Below are 18,084 nucleotides of genomic sequence, written 5' to 3' on the forward strand. Positions count from 1 at the left end.
TTTTTTTTTATTTACTTCATTTCTCAACTCTATCTGACCCCTGAATTGTGGGAAAATAGCATACCAGGTGAAATACAGCCAGTGATTTATTGTGAGCCATTGGTTGGTTTTGCTGGGAACGGTCTTGGTCCTTTTGAAGCCTGAGTGTGTTTGAAGGTGTGGAGAACAGTATGAATCCTACCTTCCAATGACGATGCTCCCCGGCTTGAGATTTTAGAAGGCATGGCATGCTCTAAAGACAGTGGGAAAAAGTCTTAACTTCTGAGGGGGAAGTTTGAATGTGGTTCCCACTGCAGACTGAAGGTAGCTTTTTCTGTTTCAGCTAGTGCCTGACTCCAGCAGTGGCTGAAATGGCGCAGAGCCGGGCATTGCCACGCAGGTCCTAGGCGATCTCTGCCCTACAACTCCTAGAGGCACCAGCGCTTTGCAGCTCTAGCGAGAGCCTGGCGCCCTCCCCAGACCAGGCGGCATAGAGCGTCCATTTCTAGACCACAGCCAGGGGCAGGGCCCTGAGAGACAGTATCCTGCCCCTTCTTCAGGGAGGTCGGTTCAAAGGGCACACCGGGATAGGGTCGCCTGCGTCCTTACAGAAAATCCTCAGGTCGCAGGTGATCACTTTGTGGAGGAGCTCACCGCACCTCGCAGCTGCAGTTTGGAGAGCTGCAGCGGGGACGCCAAGCCCTAAGGCTCCCTGGAGCCTCCCTTTAGGGTCCTTCGGGAGCCTGACAGAGGGGGATCATACAAGTGCCCGGCATTGGGGATGGCTGTGGAAAGTTGGGGGCCTGAGCTGAGAGGCGGAGGAGCGCACAACCCGGCGCCAATGTCCGCGTCTCATGAATATGCACGAACCACCCCCTCCCTTCGTGACGTCACGGGCCGTCCCGGGGTGAGCGCCTGAGCCGCTCCGGTCCGCGCCAGTGAGTGCTGCTGTTGCCGGCAAGCGAGCTGCGCGGCGGAGGGCAGCGGAGGCCGAGGTAGAGGGCGGCGGCGGCGGCGCCTGTAGCTTACCCAGAAGCTGCAGCGAGGCGACCCGTGGCGGGCACAGGGGGACACCGGCAACGAGCGTTAGGCGGCGGCGGCAGTAGCTCGGTAGCGGCTCAGGCGGCGAGGATGCTGCCGAGGAGGCTGTGCTTGGTGCCGCTCCTGCTGGCGCTGGGCGTGGGGAGCAGCGGCGGCAGTGGCGACGGCGGGGACAGCCGGCGGCGCCGCCTCCTCGCGGCGAAAGGTGGGTGCTGGGGAAGTTTCTTCCTCACCAGGAAAGAGCCAGGCAAGGCGGGCTGGAGGGTGCAAACCGCGGACTTATGCGTTCAGTACCCACCCTTCCTGTGGCAGCTTCGGTTTCACTCGCAAGGTCCCCGAAGTCAGCGCCCTTAGCTGTGGACCCAAGAGGTTTTCTGGTCCATTCTTTGGGCGGGGTCCTGGCGCCAAGGAGAAGGCGAGGTCTATGGAGTGCAGAGAACTTTGGGGCCCTGTGTGCTGGGTTGGGAGCATCGCGGGCTCGGCTCAGAGATGCTTGGAGCAGGACCCGGTACAGGCGCTGTAGGTGGCAGGGGGAGGGGCGGGGGACAGGTGTCTGTCTACTCCTGTTCTGGGAGCAAGAACCAGGGGAGTCTTTAGAGGAGCGAGCTGAGAAGGACTGTACTCCAGGTTGGGGATGGCTTGGGAACTTGTAGGAATCTGAAAGCCTTGCCAGCACCCGGGCGCTCCCCAGGCTCCGCAGCTCAAGCTCTGGGTCCCCTGGGAACGCACACCCTCACGATGGGCAGAGTCCGGAAGAAGCGCGGGATGTGATGGTCCCTCCTGCCGCACTCTGCTTTTCTCCAGAGGTCCGAGTTTCCGAGCCCAGAGCTCCTCTCTGGTCTTTCTAATTGATCTTGACCTCTCCAACCCTCCAAGATTCTCATGAATGCTGGCGCTATCGGGGCGAACCTAGAAGCCAGCGAGCCCCAGACTTTGACAGCTGCCAGGGAGCGCTGGGCTGAGCGCATGCTGGGGAGCCAGCGTCTAGGGGGCGGGACTGAAACAGAAGGTCACGCGGTAGCCGGAGGTTGGGAGGCATCACAGGAGCAGGGTTGGGGTGGATGGTGGTGGGCTCAGGGGAGGCTCTGACTTATTTCAGGATGGAGCGCTCGGCTTAAGTGGTAACTTGTTGATTCTCTGCGCTGTTGACGAGGAGGATGTGCTTTTGGTTTTTGTCAGATGAAGGTGAGGGATTATGTGGTCCTTGGAATTCCTGCCTGGAGATATTTTGAAGACTGGCGGTTTGTCCTTGTTGGAAAAAGACTCACAACTAGAGACAGCCCGATTTAGAGAGGCTTGCTAGCAGAGCAGGGAGGAGCACACAGCAGACTGGATCTCTCTGGTGACTGGGGAGTTGGGGAAGCGGGCCATTCGCCTTGTCTGGGCTTTGAGAACTGCCCTGCCTGTCATTTGCAAGTGATAAATTAGAGATGGGAGATACTTCTATTCTTTTCATTTATTAAATTTTGGTGGCATGATATGAAAAAGTTTTATACAGCAGCGTCATTCTAACATCCACCCTCCCCATTCCTAACAAGGAGTGTCGTCTTTGAAAAGACCATCACAAAAATGCCTTTTAGAAAGTGTATGTCTGTATAAAGGGACCAATGTGATACGCTGCAATAAGAATAAAGAAAACAACGAACGTCCAAATGGTTTGCTCTCCTCCCAGTACACACACTTTGATAGGCAGGCAGATTCCTTTATTCCGGGGCTATCAACCACTTTGTGGCAGAGTAAGTGGCATCTTTATAAGCCCTTGTCGACAAAGAGGGTAGGGAGCTCACAGTAAGAAAAGACCAGGGAAGAAGTCATTTGAGAAGAGAGCTCCTTGTGTGTAACAAGTTGCTTAGTTGTTTGGTGAGAGTGGGAAATCGGAGACTAGGGAGACAAAGTAAATCAGGGCAATGCAGGCTTCCACTGATCTAGAGTGTGGCTCTGTGTGTGTTATACATATTATACATATATAATCTTAGCTATTATATAAGCTCGTTTATTTTTTTTTCACTTAGAACATATCTATTTCGTGGTTAAAGCCAAGCTTTTTGTTGTTCTACTGTAAGAGTTTATGGGCCTTGAGAATGAGAGCTAATCTCTGAATTCTTCTTGTCGTTCCCCTTCCAACCACTAGGAGGCTGCAAAGAGCACCATTTGCTATTTATTTATTTATTTTGAGACGAGTAATATTTGGTTACAGCAGACACATTTATTATAACAGTTGAGCTGATATTTACAGGGCAGACATTCCTTATTTCAATGCATTTAAATTTTATATTTCTAAATCATATAATGCCTGAGGAATATTTGAGAAGGACAATAAAACTGTGTGTTCTGTGTCTGTGTCTCTGACATGGATGTTTTTAAGGTTCCTATCATTTCAATTCCCATCATCAAGAAAGAGAAGATGGGCCTGTGAGAGGGACTGAACAGAGAGATCGCTTTCTTTCTCAGTGCACTTTCTAGCACAGGCAGAAAGAAGACAGCTGGGAACGAGCATGGAGCAGCCCGTCTGGGTCGTACACAGTCTCTGCGTCGTAAGCAGCCTCTGAGTTGTACTACACACACTCTGGACAACTGTTTGGAAGTGCTCTCTTGGCCGTGAACCCCTGTAAGATGGTGTGTCTGGATAGCAATGTGTTCTCCCTTCTTGCTGCAGAAGACCCAGAAGCTGCCAGCTGTTGGGGGTTTTTACCAATAGTTGAAATTGCAGTGCAACCATGTTCCAGTTCAGAAACAATACACTGACTGAGTAGTTAGAGCCTGCTTCCTTACCCTCCTACGCCTTATATATACTGGACCAGCTTATATATACTGGAAACCATTCTAGAGAGGGGCACAACTTAGCCGAGAGAAAGACAATGAACTCCAGGCAGCCAGTCACCTGAAGGAGCCATGCGGTAAAGTGCCAGTGACCTCACAGCATCAAGAGCTCAGTATCCATTCTCTTTCTAGTTGCCAGACTCCCAGCAGAGAGGTCCTTGAGTACAGTCCTTGAGTGCAGGCCATCAGTTACTACAGTCTCCACTAGCATGTGAGCAGGCTGTGTGTGGGGTGGGGAACCAGAACTTGCTTGTGTCTGTGCAAACCAGTGTTCTGGCTTAAGGGAGCAGCCTTGTCCTTTCAGCCACAGACTCAAAGCCACCTTTGAATGCTGCACAATATTACATACTCAATACCTGTCCTGAACGGCACTGTGGACTCCTGTGGTGCTGGCCCTTAGGGGTCACTTCTCTGACTGAGGCACAAGGGTCCCAACTTTCCTCTCCATTGAATTAGTGTCTCCTCTGACCCGCAGTTATACCGAGTCACCTCTGGTCTTATGGTTAGAAGGGCTTCCTTAGCTTGATTCTCATCATCCAAATGTGGTCAGATGTGGGCATGGGCTTCTCTAGGAACCTTCCTGGTCTGGCTCCTTCCAGAGAGTCATGCCTCTGCCTCAGAAAAGCCTGTGTTTCCTTGCCTGATTCCAGGTTGGTCTATGGGCCTTCAGGAGCCTGCAATCTGGCTTGGGCTGGTTTTTAGTTGCAAGATGAGTAGCAAACAGGGTCCAGCTCAGTGTATGCACCTGCATGCATTCTCGGGTGCTGTCCTTTTTTTATTTCCATAAACATTTTAGATTTTTCTTCTGACCTGTAAGGTAAAATTTATGTTTACTTGTTGAAGAAACTTGACTTTGAATCTTGGCTTTATTACTCCTTTGTTAGATAATCTTAGGCAAATGAATTAATCCCTTAACCCACAGTTTCCCCATCTATAAAGTGGGGATACAGAGGCAGGCCTCTCTTATAAGGTGGTTGTCAGAATAGAGTTCAGAAAGCTGCTATCTCAGATTGTGGTGTAAAAGACATGAAAACAACAAAAGAAAAAAAACCATTAACACTGATGATCAACCCTCCAAACACCTGGGCATAGTGTCTAAGACTTGAAGCTTCCCTTTTCTGACTTCTTTGAAATTGAAAAGCTTTGTGTACTCAGCTCAGACCTGATTCTTTCTGTCTTTTAGTTTCTCGTTGTATGAGGAAGTGCACGTATGAGCAAACACCACATATACATATAAACAGGCGTGCACATACACACATTTGGTGTACATCACGAGACCACCTGCTCCTTTCGTTGCTCTCTGAATGCCTTTGAAACCACCTTTCCTTTCTAATGGCCAGGCTGAAACTTCAGGAAGAGCCAGCTGAGAGTAAGGCTTGGCACTGTGCTGTACGCATGTAAATAAGCAAGTGTATCTCCAAGTACAAGCCCCAGAGATCTGGGAGAGCTTCTGGTCCCTGGAGGAGGAGATCATGTGGGCCAATTTGGGTTATAAGAACAGATCATCTGCCGGGCTGCTAGCTTGCCTCCCAGCTTGCTGTCCTAGACAGCAACTAAGTGTTCCTTTTCATCAGTGACATCCACAGCATTTGGGATGATTTGTATTTACATGGATGAGGGTGACCCAAACTAGAATCACCAAAAGACTGCTTGAGACTCATTATCATCCTCTTCTTTATTACCTAGCCCAGGACTAATTGGACCCCATGGGAAAGGTTCCATCAGAAAATTAGGTTTTAAGAAAGGACCATGGGGAGGGCTTGGTAGCAACTGAACTGAAACCACTGGTGCTGTGGAGAAGAGAGGACTGAGCTGTGGGGACGACACAGATAGGAGGCAGGAGTGGGCAGAAGGCAGAAGGCAGAAAAATGCCTGTGAGGGAGTTAGCATCAGCCTAACCTACTGTGACTTCTGTTATTTAGCCTGGTCAGCAAGTATAGTTTCCGGCCTCCATCTTCCTATCTGAGGGGAATCAGGACAATAAAGCAAGCTCCAAAACAAGCATGGAGCTCCCAAAGTCTGGTGAGGGGGGATTGTCCAGGTTAGGAGAAGCGGAAGCGTAATGGAGAAAATGAAACAGGTCTTGGTGAGTGAGTAGGGACTGGGTCAATGGACAGGGCTGGGTACGGGCAGCTAAATGCGAAGCACTAAGAATGCCCTTAATTGGTGGACTGACAAAACTGAGGAGGAAGCTCACCTGTCATTGCCTGCATCCCGGCTCTGGAGCTGATAGATGTGCACATGCGTGGTGAAAGCAGGATACCTTTCAGAGGCCATCTTAAAGCTCTTGTCACAGTCTCTTACAGACTCTAGGAGCAGGGATCAGAAGCCCCATGAAAGAAGAGAACTTGTTCAACGTCTCACAAATGTGTCAGAACTGAAATTCCCAGTCCGGAACAGTATGGTCAACATGGCATCCCTGCTCAGGTAGCCTCGCTTAGCAGAGTGATTTGCTGTGAGCTTGAGGGAGGCCCTGAGGGAGGTCGCAGAGGCTCCATGGGATCCAAAGCTACTGACTTTCGGTCTGAGAAATCCTTCCAAATTGCTGCACGATTCTGATTTAGTGGAAGCGTCACTCTTAGCCCCCCCCCCCCCCTTATTGATTTAGAGTGAGCCTGTTTGTCTCCTTTTCCCAAAACCCTTCCAACTTGCAATGTCTCACCTCAAGAAGAGAAGGCAGTGAGCTGGCTCCTGGACCACTTCTTACCAAGGGTGAAACTGCCCTGAGGGAGGACCTGGGGGCATTTTGTTGTTGTTGTTCCAAGAGTTCCTGAGGTGGACAGTGGGACAGTGCTTTGTTGTACTGCTCCATTTCTCCTGATGATCTACTTTCTGGCAGGGCTTTGTTCTCCCATGCTTCACCTCCTTTTTTTCCTCCTTCAAAGCGCATGTCATCTACCTGTTTTCATAGAGGACTGTGGCTCCCTAAAGGGAAATGTGCCACTCACCCCTCTGAGACTGTTGCTAAGCTCTCTATTCGAGAGTGTGCCTCTCATAGCTCTCGGAAGTGCTCCAGGAGTCAACCCGCGCCACCAGGCTACTTCTTGATTTTGGTCTGGCCATTTCCCTACCATCTTACAGCCTCTGCTTTGTAGGGGTTTAAAATACCCAACCCTGCAGCGGGCTCAGGACATTAACCACACACTAAGACGTGTGAAGGAGTCAGCCCTCCGAGATGCCCCTTTAAATTGCACTTGTAGTCTGCAGATCCTGGTCTCGCTGTGACTGAGAATGTCTAATCAGCCACAATTTTGACTTATTTCTTTGGAGTCATTGCATTGAATTGTCATGTGAAAATTGTCAATTTAAAATAAAAGCACATTTTTGTGTCTTCTGCCACTCTTTTCCCACGATGTTTGTTTCATTATGTAGATAAATAAATACGCAGCCTTTGCTCAAGTCTGACTAGAAAATCACCGTGGGGTGTTAGGGAAAGAAAGGCCATGGTTGTCAGCTCTCGTCGTCTGGTTTCACTGATGAGCTTGGAGGGTCTCTGGACTCTGATTCTCTGGGCATCTGGATTTCTACAGGCAGGACGGATTCCATGGTGCCCACGTCCTGTACCTCAAAAGTTTCAGGTATTCAGGTAGACAGCTCTGCCTGTCCTTTGAAGGGGTAAAGTAGCTAAGAAAATAAAGTGATCATATTTTAAGAAATTTGTTTTGAGACTTTGGGACTCCAAACCCCCAAACAAAACCTTAGATCATTCTCCATTCATCTTGTGTTATAGACTCAGTTAATTATATTTTCTGAAGTTTGAATTTAGTGAGAAATTCCTTCCCAGTTCTTTGATGGACATGCCACGTTGCTGCTAATGGTCCCTATGGTCATACACTGAGTTCAGCAGTGCCAAGCCCAGAGTTTTCAGCCAGATACCAGCAAAACTGTTAATATTATGTCAAGCTGATGTGTACATTTTCCAGTTTTCATGGATAACTGCATTGCATCAAATTAATTAAAACAGATAAATGTTAATCTAATACATGTCTCCTTGTAATTAATGAACTATAACCATTACAGGAGCATTTGATTTATTATCTTCATTTATAAAACGTTGAGTTTTCCTATAAAATTAGATATAGTAATAGGAGAAGCTGACCCATATATAGCATTAGGAAAAATAATCACATTTCTATAAATTAATCACTCTCTAAAAGGATATAGTTCATTAACACTACGAACTGAAAGTGTTAGATGTAAATTAGATTAACCTTTTTAGTGACACTTTCATTTATATTGTGCATTCTGCTCAAACTTAAAGCACTTTACATATATTAATTCAATTAACCCTCCCCAGACCCTTGATAAGTAAGTCCATATATCAAAGTTGGAAGGCAGGAGAAAGGAGACCCTTCAGAAATATTGAAGTCTCAGTCTTAGGATGTGTTGTTTCTGATTCATCTGGAGCAGTGGTTTCTCTGGACTTGCATAGTTTGAGAACACGGGTATTCACGAGTTCTCACTCCCGCTGCCAGGAACCACTTAGCACCTATATCCGAAGCCAGAGACACGGCTGCCTCATTCTCAGGCTAAATGTTGCCAAGAAACTTCTGGTTTGGTGAGTAAGGTATGCCTCATCAACTTTTAGTTTGGTGAGGGACAGGATCTGCTCAAATAGGTGCAGGTAGATAGCTGTGGGCCCTATGTGAGCATCCGGGGGGGGGGTGTCTTCTTTTAGGGGGCTGCTGATTCTCTGTCATTACTGTGCTTGACCCTCTGGATTCAGAGGATGGATTGTGTCCAAGACATTAAGAGGTCAGTGGAGAAGAAGCAAGGAACTGATGGAAGCTTAAGCCTCATGCTTCAGGTTTCTCCTCCAGCCTGCCCTGGGGAGAGGCAAAATTTCTATTCCTTCAACTGCTGGGGGGAAGAGGAGGACCCACTACTCCCCATTGAGCCTCACACTTGTTTCTCAGGGAATGTGTACTGAGGGGATAGCTGAGTCTCAAGCTACAGCTTGCCACTAGGATTGCCCCATCCTGTACAGGGTTCATGGTGTGTGGAAGTCTTTCTGTCATTGCAGAGGCTCCTGGAGACAGATATGCTCATGGAGAAAGGAAGGAACTGGAGCATGTTGTGGTTTAGAAGCTTATGAATATTCATGGAGGGGGACTAAACACATCCCCAGCTTGAGTGCATATGGATTTGATGGCCGTTCATTCCTCCAACTTTTTTTGTACCTTCAAGTTCTCAGACATAAACATTCTTAGGGATGGGTTCAGACTACAGTCTACAAATCTTGCCCTTTTGGAATGCAATAAGTCTCACCTAATGGTCTGCTTTGTAACTAATGGTGCCAAACCTACTGAGAGAATGACTAACGTAAAAGGATGGATCACTCATGACTAGACATAAAATTAAGGGGACAGGGAGCAATTTTGGAGTGTGAAGGATTCTTCTCCATGTATCTCAAGTTAGGAAATAAGTAACTTTGGTCTTTCAGACAATGTGCAAGGACAGTGAAGCCCACATGGCTGGTCCAGGGTCTCACATCCCCTCTCATGACTTTAGATTGCCCCCGGCAGCTCATCTCTGGGAGAGATGGTGAACTGGGTTTTAAAGCCAAGAGCCAAAAGCCAAGCTACCTCTCAGGAAGCTCACCGGCTGCTTGAAAAGGGGCAAGCACAGTGTTTTCAGTACATGTCATTTTCCAAGTTTTAGTTACGTTTCCTTTTGGATATCTTTTGTTTATGGTAACGTGGGTTCTTATTTAGAACAGAAAAGAGGGCTAAGATAATTCATAACCAAAGTGAAAGGATACTACAACTAAGGCCTGGTGCATCTGTCTGGCTTCCTTCTTTTTTTTTTAAATTGTTTTTATTGAGCTATATATTTTTTTCTGCTCTTCTCCCTTTTCCTCCCCACCCCCGCTTCTGCCCTCTCCCATGGTCCCCATGCTCCTAATTTACTCAGGAGATCTTATCTTTTTCTACTTCCCATGTAGATTAGATCCACTCTTAGGGTCTTTTTAGTTGTCTAGGTTCTCTGGGATTGTGGATTGTAAGCTGGGCATTCTTTGCTTTATGTCTAAAAGCCACTTATGAGTGAGTACATATGATATTTGTTGGGTCTGGGTCACTTCACTCACTATGCTGTTTTCTAGATCCATCCATTCATCTGCAAATTTCCAGCTGTCATTATTTTTTCCATTGTGTCGTACTTTATTGTGTAAATCTACCACATATTCTTTATCCAGTCTTTGGTTGGGGGGCATTTTGGTTGTTTTCAGGTTCTGACTATTACAAATAATGCTGTTATGAACACAGTTGAGCATGTATCCTTGTGGTATGATTGAGCATCCTTTGGGTATATACCCCAAAGTGGTATTGTTAGGTCTTGTTTCCTAATTTTCTGATTTCCAAGGTAGCTGTACCAGTTTGCACTCCCACCAACAACGGAAGAATGTTCCCTTTACTCTACATTTTCTCCAGGATTAGCTGTCTTTAGCGTTTTTGATCTTGGCCATTCTTTCAGGTTTCAGATGGGATCTCAGAGTTGTTTTGATTTGCTTTGCTCTGATGGCTAAGGATGTTGAGCATTTCCTTAAGTACCTCTCAGCCACAAGATTGTCAATAGAATGCTTTCCATATCTATTCAATATAGCACTTGAGGTCCTAGCTAGAGCCATAAGATAACAAAAGGAGATCAAGGGGAGAGAAATAGGAAAAGAAGTCAAACTCTCACTATTTGCTGGTGATATGATAGTTTACATAAGGGACCGCAAAAATTCTACCAAGAAGCTTCTACAACTCATAAATGTCTTCAGTAATGTAGCAGGATATAAGATTAACGCAAAAAAAAAATCAGTAGTCCTTCTGTACACAGATGATAAATGGGCTGAGAAAGAAATCAGAGAAACATTTCCCTTCACAATAGCCTCAAATAACATAAAATATCTTGGTGTAACTCTAACCAAACAAGTGGAATACCTGTATGACAAGAACTTTAATCTTTGAAGAAAGAAACTGAAGAATACACCAGAAAATAGAAAGGTCTCCCATGCTCATGGGTAGGTAGAATTAACATAGGAAAAATGGCACTCTTACCAAAAGCAATCTACAGATTCAATGCAATGTCCATCAAAATCCTGACTTCCTTCTTATTCTCCATATTTTTCTAAAAGCAGAGCCAATTATTTATGCTTTAATTACAGCATCAGAAGCAATGTAGGGATGGTCATTCCTTGATTAATAATTTTAGAATTATATATATCATTTTAATGATATATACCCTTCTTTTAATTAGAAGCAATGAATATAGGTTGTTTGTTTTTAATTATACTTCTGTCATTTCCCCCTTTGAACAATCTCCTGCCTCATCTCCACTTCTGTCTTTCAGAAGTTTAGTTGTAGCTCCCCTGCAATAATTCTCCTTAGGAGGGGAATGAGAGCCAGGGAGAGCCCCAAAATCTTTCAGTGAAGATGTATTGTTTCCTGGAAATCTCCTCTTAGGAAACCCGAGTCCCACCATTTTTTCCCCGAAGTGTACCAGTTGCACAATTATTGCCTCAACATTCATTATTTCTCCATTCCCACCCTCTCCATCCTGCAACGTATCTGCCTGCACCAAACACTTCAGAACCTCACTGCTTATCCTTGGCGGCACCAAGGGCTTCTTCCTGGAAGCCACTCCCTAACACCCCACTAACAATGACTAGAAATGTCACTATGATAGCTTTCTGACGTGCTTTCTCAATCAACTGGACAGTGTGGCCAGAACAAGCCAATTTTACCAAGGATGGGTTGGCTCTGAGCATCAGCTTCACACCGTGTCACCTGGCTCACACTTCCAGCTAAAAGGCCTCCTCCACGGGAAATTTGGAGTTGCTGCGCTCTGGACCCAAGTCTATGAGACACTGGCATCCTCATGCTCCACCTCATCATCTCATCAGGAAGGAAACATCTCTGGCCTTGGCAAGTGGTAGTGGCACAGGATGCCTGCTCTCTTCTTCTTGTCTTTGGGTATCTGCTTCTCACACAATAATGCTCTAACTGCATGGCAGACTGTCTGGGTCAGTGTAGGTGAACATATGAGGAAGGCAGGTGTCTGCTGTGTTTAAACCACACTCAAGTAATTTAAATCAAGTATTACTCAAGTAATAGCCAATTTTGGCACCCATCCCAGGGGTCTGTGGGACACACCTTTTATTATGGAAAACAGGTTGGCAGTGACTGGCTACATATCCTTTGGAACAAGGCTCTTGCCCATGCTGAATGCCAACTGTGGTGGGTCTGAAGCATCTTTTCAGAGCTGTGTCCTGATAGAAGAAAACCTTGTCTTAGAAGTTTCTGCTGCTGTGGGAGGATACAGACACCATCATATTCCTTCTTTTCTGGACCAAGGCAATTTCGGGAAACTTTGAGGCACAGGGCCTGGCTTCTGTGTAGCTCTCAGCACTTCCTCCTCAACACAGCACTCTGTGGAACGCTGTTCCACAGCGTTTATAATTTGGCGTGTGAACTTCAGTGTCCTTTGTAAATTAACCCCAGAGGACGTCATGTTATCCTGAGTCCCGCCTTGTTTGTCGTAACACAGAACACCATATACTGTGGGAGAACATTGTCGGTCACACACGGGTGAGAATTGAGTTGTAACTTTCTACGGCTGCAGATCTGATGTTCTCCCACGTTGCCCCTTGAATCCTCCTTGTTCCCATCAGCATTCTATTAATCCCCAGACTGTACAAATCCTAAGTGGATGAAGCACGCCTGCTTTCCAAACAGATCGTTAGGAACGATTTGCAATTTGTAATATTGGATGCACGTGTATGTAGAAGCAAGGATGAGGTTTTTAATTGGAAAAGCTTTGTTATCAATGCAAGTGGGATGGCCACTTGCGATGAGGCCTGTGAATTTCTGAGCCCTCTAGGGCATCAGGGAGCAGAGAGAGGTTGCTGATTTCTACCTGGGCTTTCCAGGTTGTATCTGTAGTCCACAGAAATGCATGAATGGGGATCCCTCTGAAGCCAGACATTTACTTTGGGATCTGTTGCACTATGGCAGCAGGGCTGCGTCCCCGGCACCCAGCTGCCCACATGGCTAGCTTATGCCCCGAAATAATTACATGGAAACTGTATTCTTTTAAACACTGCCTGGCCCATTAGTTCCAGCCTCTTATTGGCTAGCTCTTAACATATCGATCTAACCCATTTTTAATATCCCTGTAACACCACGAGGTGTCTTACCAGGGAAGATCTTAACCTGCGTCTGTGTCCAGTAGGAGAATCATGGCAACTCCTCAATCTGCTTCTTTCTCCCAGCATTCTGTTTAGTCTACTCCGCCTACCTAATTTTCTGTCCTCTTAAAGGGCCAAAGCAGTCTCTTTATTTAACCAATGAAATTAACACAAAACAGCAGACTCCCACATCAGGGATCTGAGGAAATGTTAGTTCAAGTCTGAGCATTAATGCATGACTTTATGCACAGGGAAATAACTACTTTTTCTCAGTGCAATCAAAGCCCAGAACTTACGAGGCTGGCATGAGGAAGGATCTCTTCTGGAGGACAGTAGCTAGAGGTATGGGCTTGCAGTGGAGGTTAAATTCCTGGTAGCCATGATTTTGCCCATGAAATTCCCTTTCTCTGAGAAGTAAGAACTGCTCTCTAGTTAATCCTACTATTCCTTATGTGGGCAAGGTCCAGATGCACTCAGGGTATCTCTTCCCATAACTCTGGCTCAGGTGGGAACAGCATTGCCCTGGGGATATCAAGGTTGGAGCACTGATCATGCAAGCTTTACTAGTTTTAGGCTGTGTAACAGGAATTAAGAAGAAAGGATCTTAGAACCAAGAGTCAATTTTTTAACCACACATATTTTATAGTGATCCTATTACCCTGAAATGAAATTTACAGACACTTAAAAATTTACATACATAATTCAACAAATCCATATAATCTCTGAGCTGAAATATACAGGAATTAAAAGGAAATAATGTGTAGCAGTATGTATTCCAATGTGCAAATGCTTTGCCTACCTGTACTAAAGGAGGAAGTGAAGTAGATGTTTGCTGTGAATTCAGCAGTGATACGAAGTGAGTCACTGTGAATTCAATAGCCACCAACACGTCCAGGTGTCTAATACCCAGCTGCTAATGACATTATGTATAGGAAGGCGGTGATGTGACCTCTACAGCTGGTGCAATGTTTTTGGGAACAGTCTGAAGAAGACAAGATACATGCTAGCCCCAGTTCTTAGGATAGAAGACTCAGGCTCGGCTAGAGCTACACACACACACACATACACACACACATACACACACACATACACACACACATACACACACACACATACACACACACACACACACACACACACACACACACACACACACACCATTTAGCTGACCAGCTCTGGTATGGCTACTGTCAAAAAGAACAATAAAGTTCAGATAGAGAGGCTCAGACGCAGGTGCTGTGATCTCGACCCTACTCCACCCCCAGATATCAAGAATGGATTTCTGATATGCTCACAAGTTGAAACTGCCTTAAAATACTCACAGGTTTTGTAAATATAGTCTTTCTGGGGATTGTCAGTGGGACAGGGGAAAATTCTACCAGCTGGTGGCCAAGGGAAACGGGCTGACTTTACCAGATGTTACATAGTTCTCTCCAGCCTGGTCCAGACTCATGCTGCATGGGAATCTGAGCAGCTGTGGTCACTCACATAAGTCCCTTATGAGACACAGCCTATGAGCATTTCCTCAGGGAAGGAGCAGGGAAGGACATAAAGTTCACAGTACTCTGCGAATCCTGAGTCAGGATGCTCACTGACTCGGGAGCCCCTCTGAGGTCTTTATGAGGCCCGTCCCTTCCCCAAACTTACATAACAGGTGAAAAATGGACAGGGAAATTTGGGAGTTTTTAGAAGCATAGCTGCTTGCAGTTGCTTAGCGGCTTCTTCAGTGATGCAGGTGTGTGTGGGTTGTGCATGCCACAGTTGGCGCTCTTCAGTGGGATAACTGCCTCTAAGTCATTCAAGGCTCACCTTGGTGATGGAGACTGTCAAGTGTAACAGGAGATTTCTGTACCACCCACCCAGTTCACTGATTGGCCTATTAGTTCAGACTTATTATTAACTATCTCTTACAACTTAAACTAATCCATGTATATTATTCTATTATTATTATTATTATTATTATTATTTTACCACAAGGCTTGTGGCTTGTTACCTCACATCTTGTTTCCTCAGTGGCTGCTGGCTTGCCTCTCTCAACTTCATCTTCTTTTTCCCTTTCTCTTTGCTTGGATTTCCCACCTGGCTCTATTCTGCCTAGCTATTGGCCAAACCAGTTTTTTTATTAACCAATTGTAATAAAACATATTCACAGTATACAGAGAGACCTCCCACATCAATCAAGTATGCACTAGAGCATCATTTAGCTCAATGATACAGCAAACTTTTCTTTGCCTGGTTCAATAGAGAGGCTCCTGCTTCTCACCATTTGTCCTTGACAGAAAGTGTTAAGTGGGATCTGCGGGCCATAGAGGGCCTCACACCTTTGGAGTAGATGACTACTTTGGGTCAGTTAGAAGAATTAAATGATCTCGACAATGTCTGTAACCAAAAGTAAATTAGAATATGTAAACCTGGCTGGAATACACTTTAGGTGGTTGCCATCCATTGGGAAAAAGGAGCTCAACAGTATGGTAGGACAAACTCAAGAAACGGTATGCACAAACAGCTGGCTGGACACATGGGCAACACTGGTATTCTAGAGATGAAACATTGTCCTGTTGTTGAAAAGGTGGTTCTTCGTGCTTTTATTGATAATGTAAAGGAAGGAGGATTTTGATTTTTTTTTCTGTTTTTAAGGTATGGGTTTATCCACTCACCCACCCTCTTTTGTTTGAGACTTGGTCTCACTATGTAACCTTGGGTAGCCTGCAACTCATAGAGAACAGACCACCTCAACCTCTGAAGCGCTGAGATTAAAGCGTCCTTCCTTCTTTCCCTTCCTTATAAAGTTAAAATATTGCTAGGGAGGAGACTATATAGCTAAAGAGAGATTCAGCAACTTAGAGATGAAATTGCAATGGAATGGTTTGATTTAATGGGGGAATAGCACATTCTCTAAGTGTCTTGGTGACATTTGGTAGTTCGGTAATATTTGTCTTCGAGTTGAGTTTATAAAAATTTCAGCCTAACAGTAACTTCAGACCACCAAGGGATGTATGTATTTTTGAAATGAAAAGACCTGGTTGACATTCTGATTCCAAAGTCAACATCATTTCTTATGCGCCGCCATATTTTCAATTATTTTAGATGATGAGCTGTGAATTTAAAGATGGCTTTCCTGGAAGCTCCCGCGCAGACACAACCAATGTGCATAAGAAGAAAAGCTTGGTGGGGTGGGGTTCTCACACCCACCCCTCTGCCTTGACTTACCCAATCCTTCCTTCTGAGGCTGCACCTCCCAAACCAAATCTGCTACATTGGTTTCTTCTCGAAGTCCTGCAGTATATCTAGAAAGGGATTCTTTGTAATTTTTCTGGAGTACTTACCTTCTGATGCTCCAGCAATAATTGAACTACCCAAACACACACAGTCATGGCAGCGAAAGCATGGGGTTATGAAATACCTGACCTGGAGACAAAAGTACATCGAACAACAATTTTGAGGAGTAAAGCAGATGGGCAGGGTGTGTTATTTTAGCATTTCCGTGGCATTTCAGCATATACACTCACCACTTCCACATAGATGTTGCTCAAAATGAACATGAAGCTCTCAGTATAGCAGTATTAAGTGTTGGTTACGGTTGGAATCTAACTCAGGCAGTCCTCTGCCATGGTAGTTTTATGGGGTACTAGGGTTTTCTATTTTCACATAACTCTGAGTGTTCCTAGAACTCCCCGAACCCACAAGATGGGTCGAAAATGCCCCCATATTTCACCAATCGCCGGCTGAGGATGAGAGAAGGCTGGCCCTATCACCAGATCCGCTGTCATGAGCAGGGACGATAGAATAGTGTGGAATCAGGGAGAACGGCTAGCCGTGGTTTAGAAGCTGGAGCCTCCTCCTGGCAGAGGAAGTGAGCTTCAGGATATGCTGTACCTTAGTCTCGACTTCCTCTGTCGGATGTGTTTTCATCAGGTTTGAGGAGGGGCAGGTTGCTAGAAGCCAAGATGTAAGATGCATGTGGATGGAGCCAGCCAGGTCTCTGTTAGAACCACATAGGGTGGCTGTCACGGCTCCTATCGGAGCCTCTCCACTACTCCTGTCTGCAGCCCAGATTCAGATAGATTCAGTCTTTTGCTTATGGGTTCTCTCTAGCCACTGGCATCCTCTCTTTGCAGGCATGGCAGATCAAAAGTTCTAGGAAATTTACACTCCCAGTACCTGTTTTTATCAGCGACTGCCAGAAATTTGGCAAATCCTTATCCCACCCTACTGCAACTCCCTTTCCGTGCAGGGAGGGGACCTGAGGAACCCAGAGTTCCAGCTGCCTGTGATGGTAACTGGCCCCCTTCTCTTCCTGTATCACTTTTGTACTCCCTTTCTCATCTTCCCTGGGACCACACCCCCAAACCTATGCTGGAGCCTACTTTCAGATCCCGCTTTTGAGGAAGCCCAGCCCAAGAGAGGCTGAGCAAGGAAGCCGTTTGCAGAAAGTATCCTTGTTATACCTTTTCAAATCCCATGGGCAAATCCATCAAGACTGGAACACCTGGTGCCTTCAGACATTCGGCCAGACTTGCTTGGCAGCTATGAGGCTCCGTGGGACATTTGGAGGTCTGTATATGACTTCTGGGAACTCGCAGTGCTCATGTGCAGGACTTAGAACCCGCCTTCAGACCATCTGGGCCTAGAAGACTTCACTGAGCAAATGTAATAGGCAATGTTCTGCTGCTGATGCAGAGGCCCAGAGGTAGTGGAAACGCTCCTCTATATCTGGCTTCAGAAGGCTCCTTGAGGACAGGGTTGCCCCAGTTCCTTTACCATGTCTGGGCTACGGAGGACCCGTTTGGCTGTGTAAAGAGTTGAACTAGGCCTGGTGCCTGCAGCCCACGTAATTCCAAGTGTCTGGGGGACATCTGGCACCCCTGACCGTAGCCAGATTTCTTGAGTATCTATTCTCAGTATTTTCTCAGAGCACCTACATGTTAATTTGTGGAGCTGTTAGCTCTGTCTTCAGCATTTCTGTTGCCAGCATGGAACAGCCCACAGAACTGGAATCCCCTATCCCCCAGTCTCAAGCGCTCACAGATCTGAGTTACTATGGCCATTCAAATATTCCAGGTAAGGCA

The 18,084-nt window shown here is 46.2% G+C and overlaps 1 protein-coding gene across 2 annotated transcripts in view; it reads left to right on the forward strand.

The window, feature by feature from the left end:
- The first annotated feature begins 877 nt into the window (after window positions 1-877).
- Window positions 878-18,084, forward strand: part of Clstn2 (calsyntenin 2) — a 580,398-nt gene continuing 563,191 nt past the window's right edge. For both annotated transcript variants that reach the window (XM_041676753.1, XM_041676754.1), the window contains exon 1: window positions 878-1,225. In XM_041676753.1, the coding sequence (XP_041532687.1) occupies window positions 1,111-1,225 (115 nt within the window). In that variant the 5' untranslated portion in view covers window positions 878-1,110. The remainder of the gene's footprint in view (window positions 1,226-18,084) is intronic.

The sequence above is a fragment of the Microtus oregoni genome, unplaced genomic scaffold, assembly GCF_018167655.1.
Source record: "Microtus oregoni isolate MIOR12 unplaced genomic scaffold, Mior012 000028F_ref0000031, whole genome shotgun sequence".
Taxonomy (NCBI): Eukaryota; Metazoa; Chordata; class Mammalia; order Rodentia; family Cricetidae; genus Microtus; species Microtus oregoni.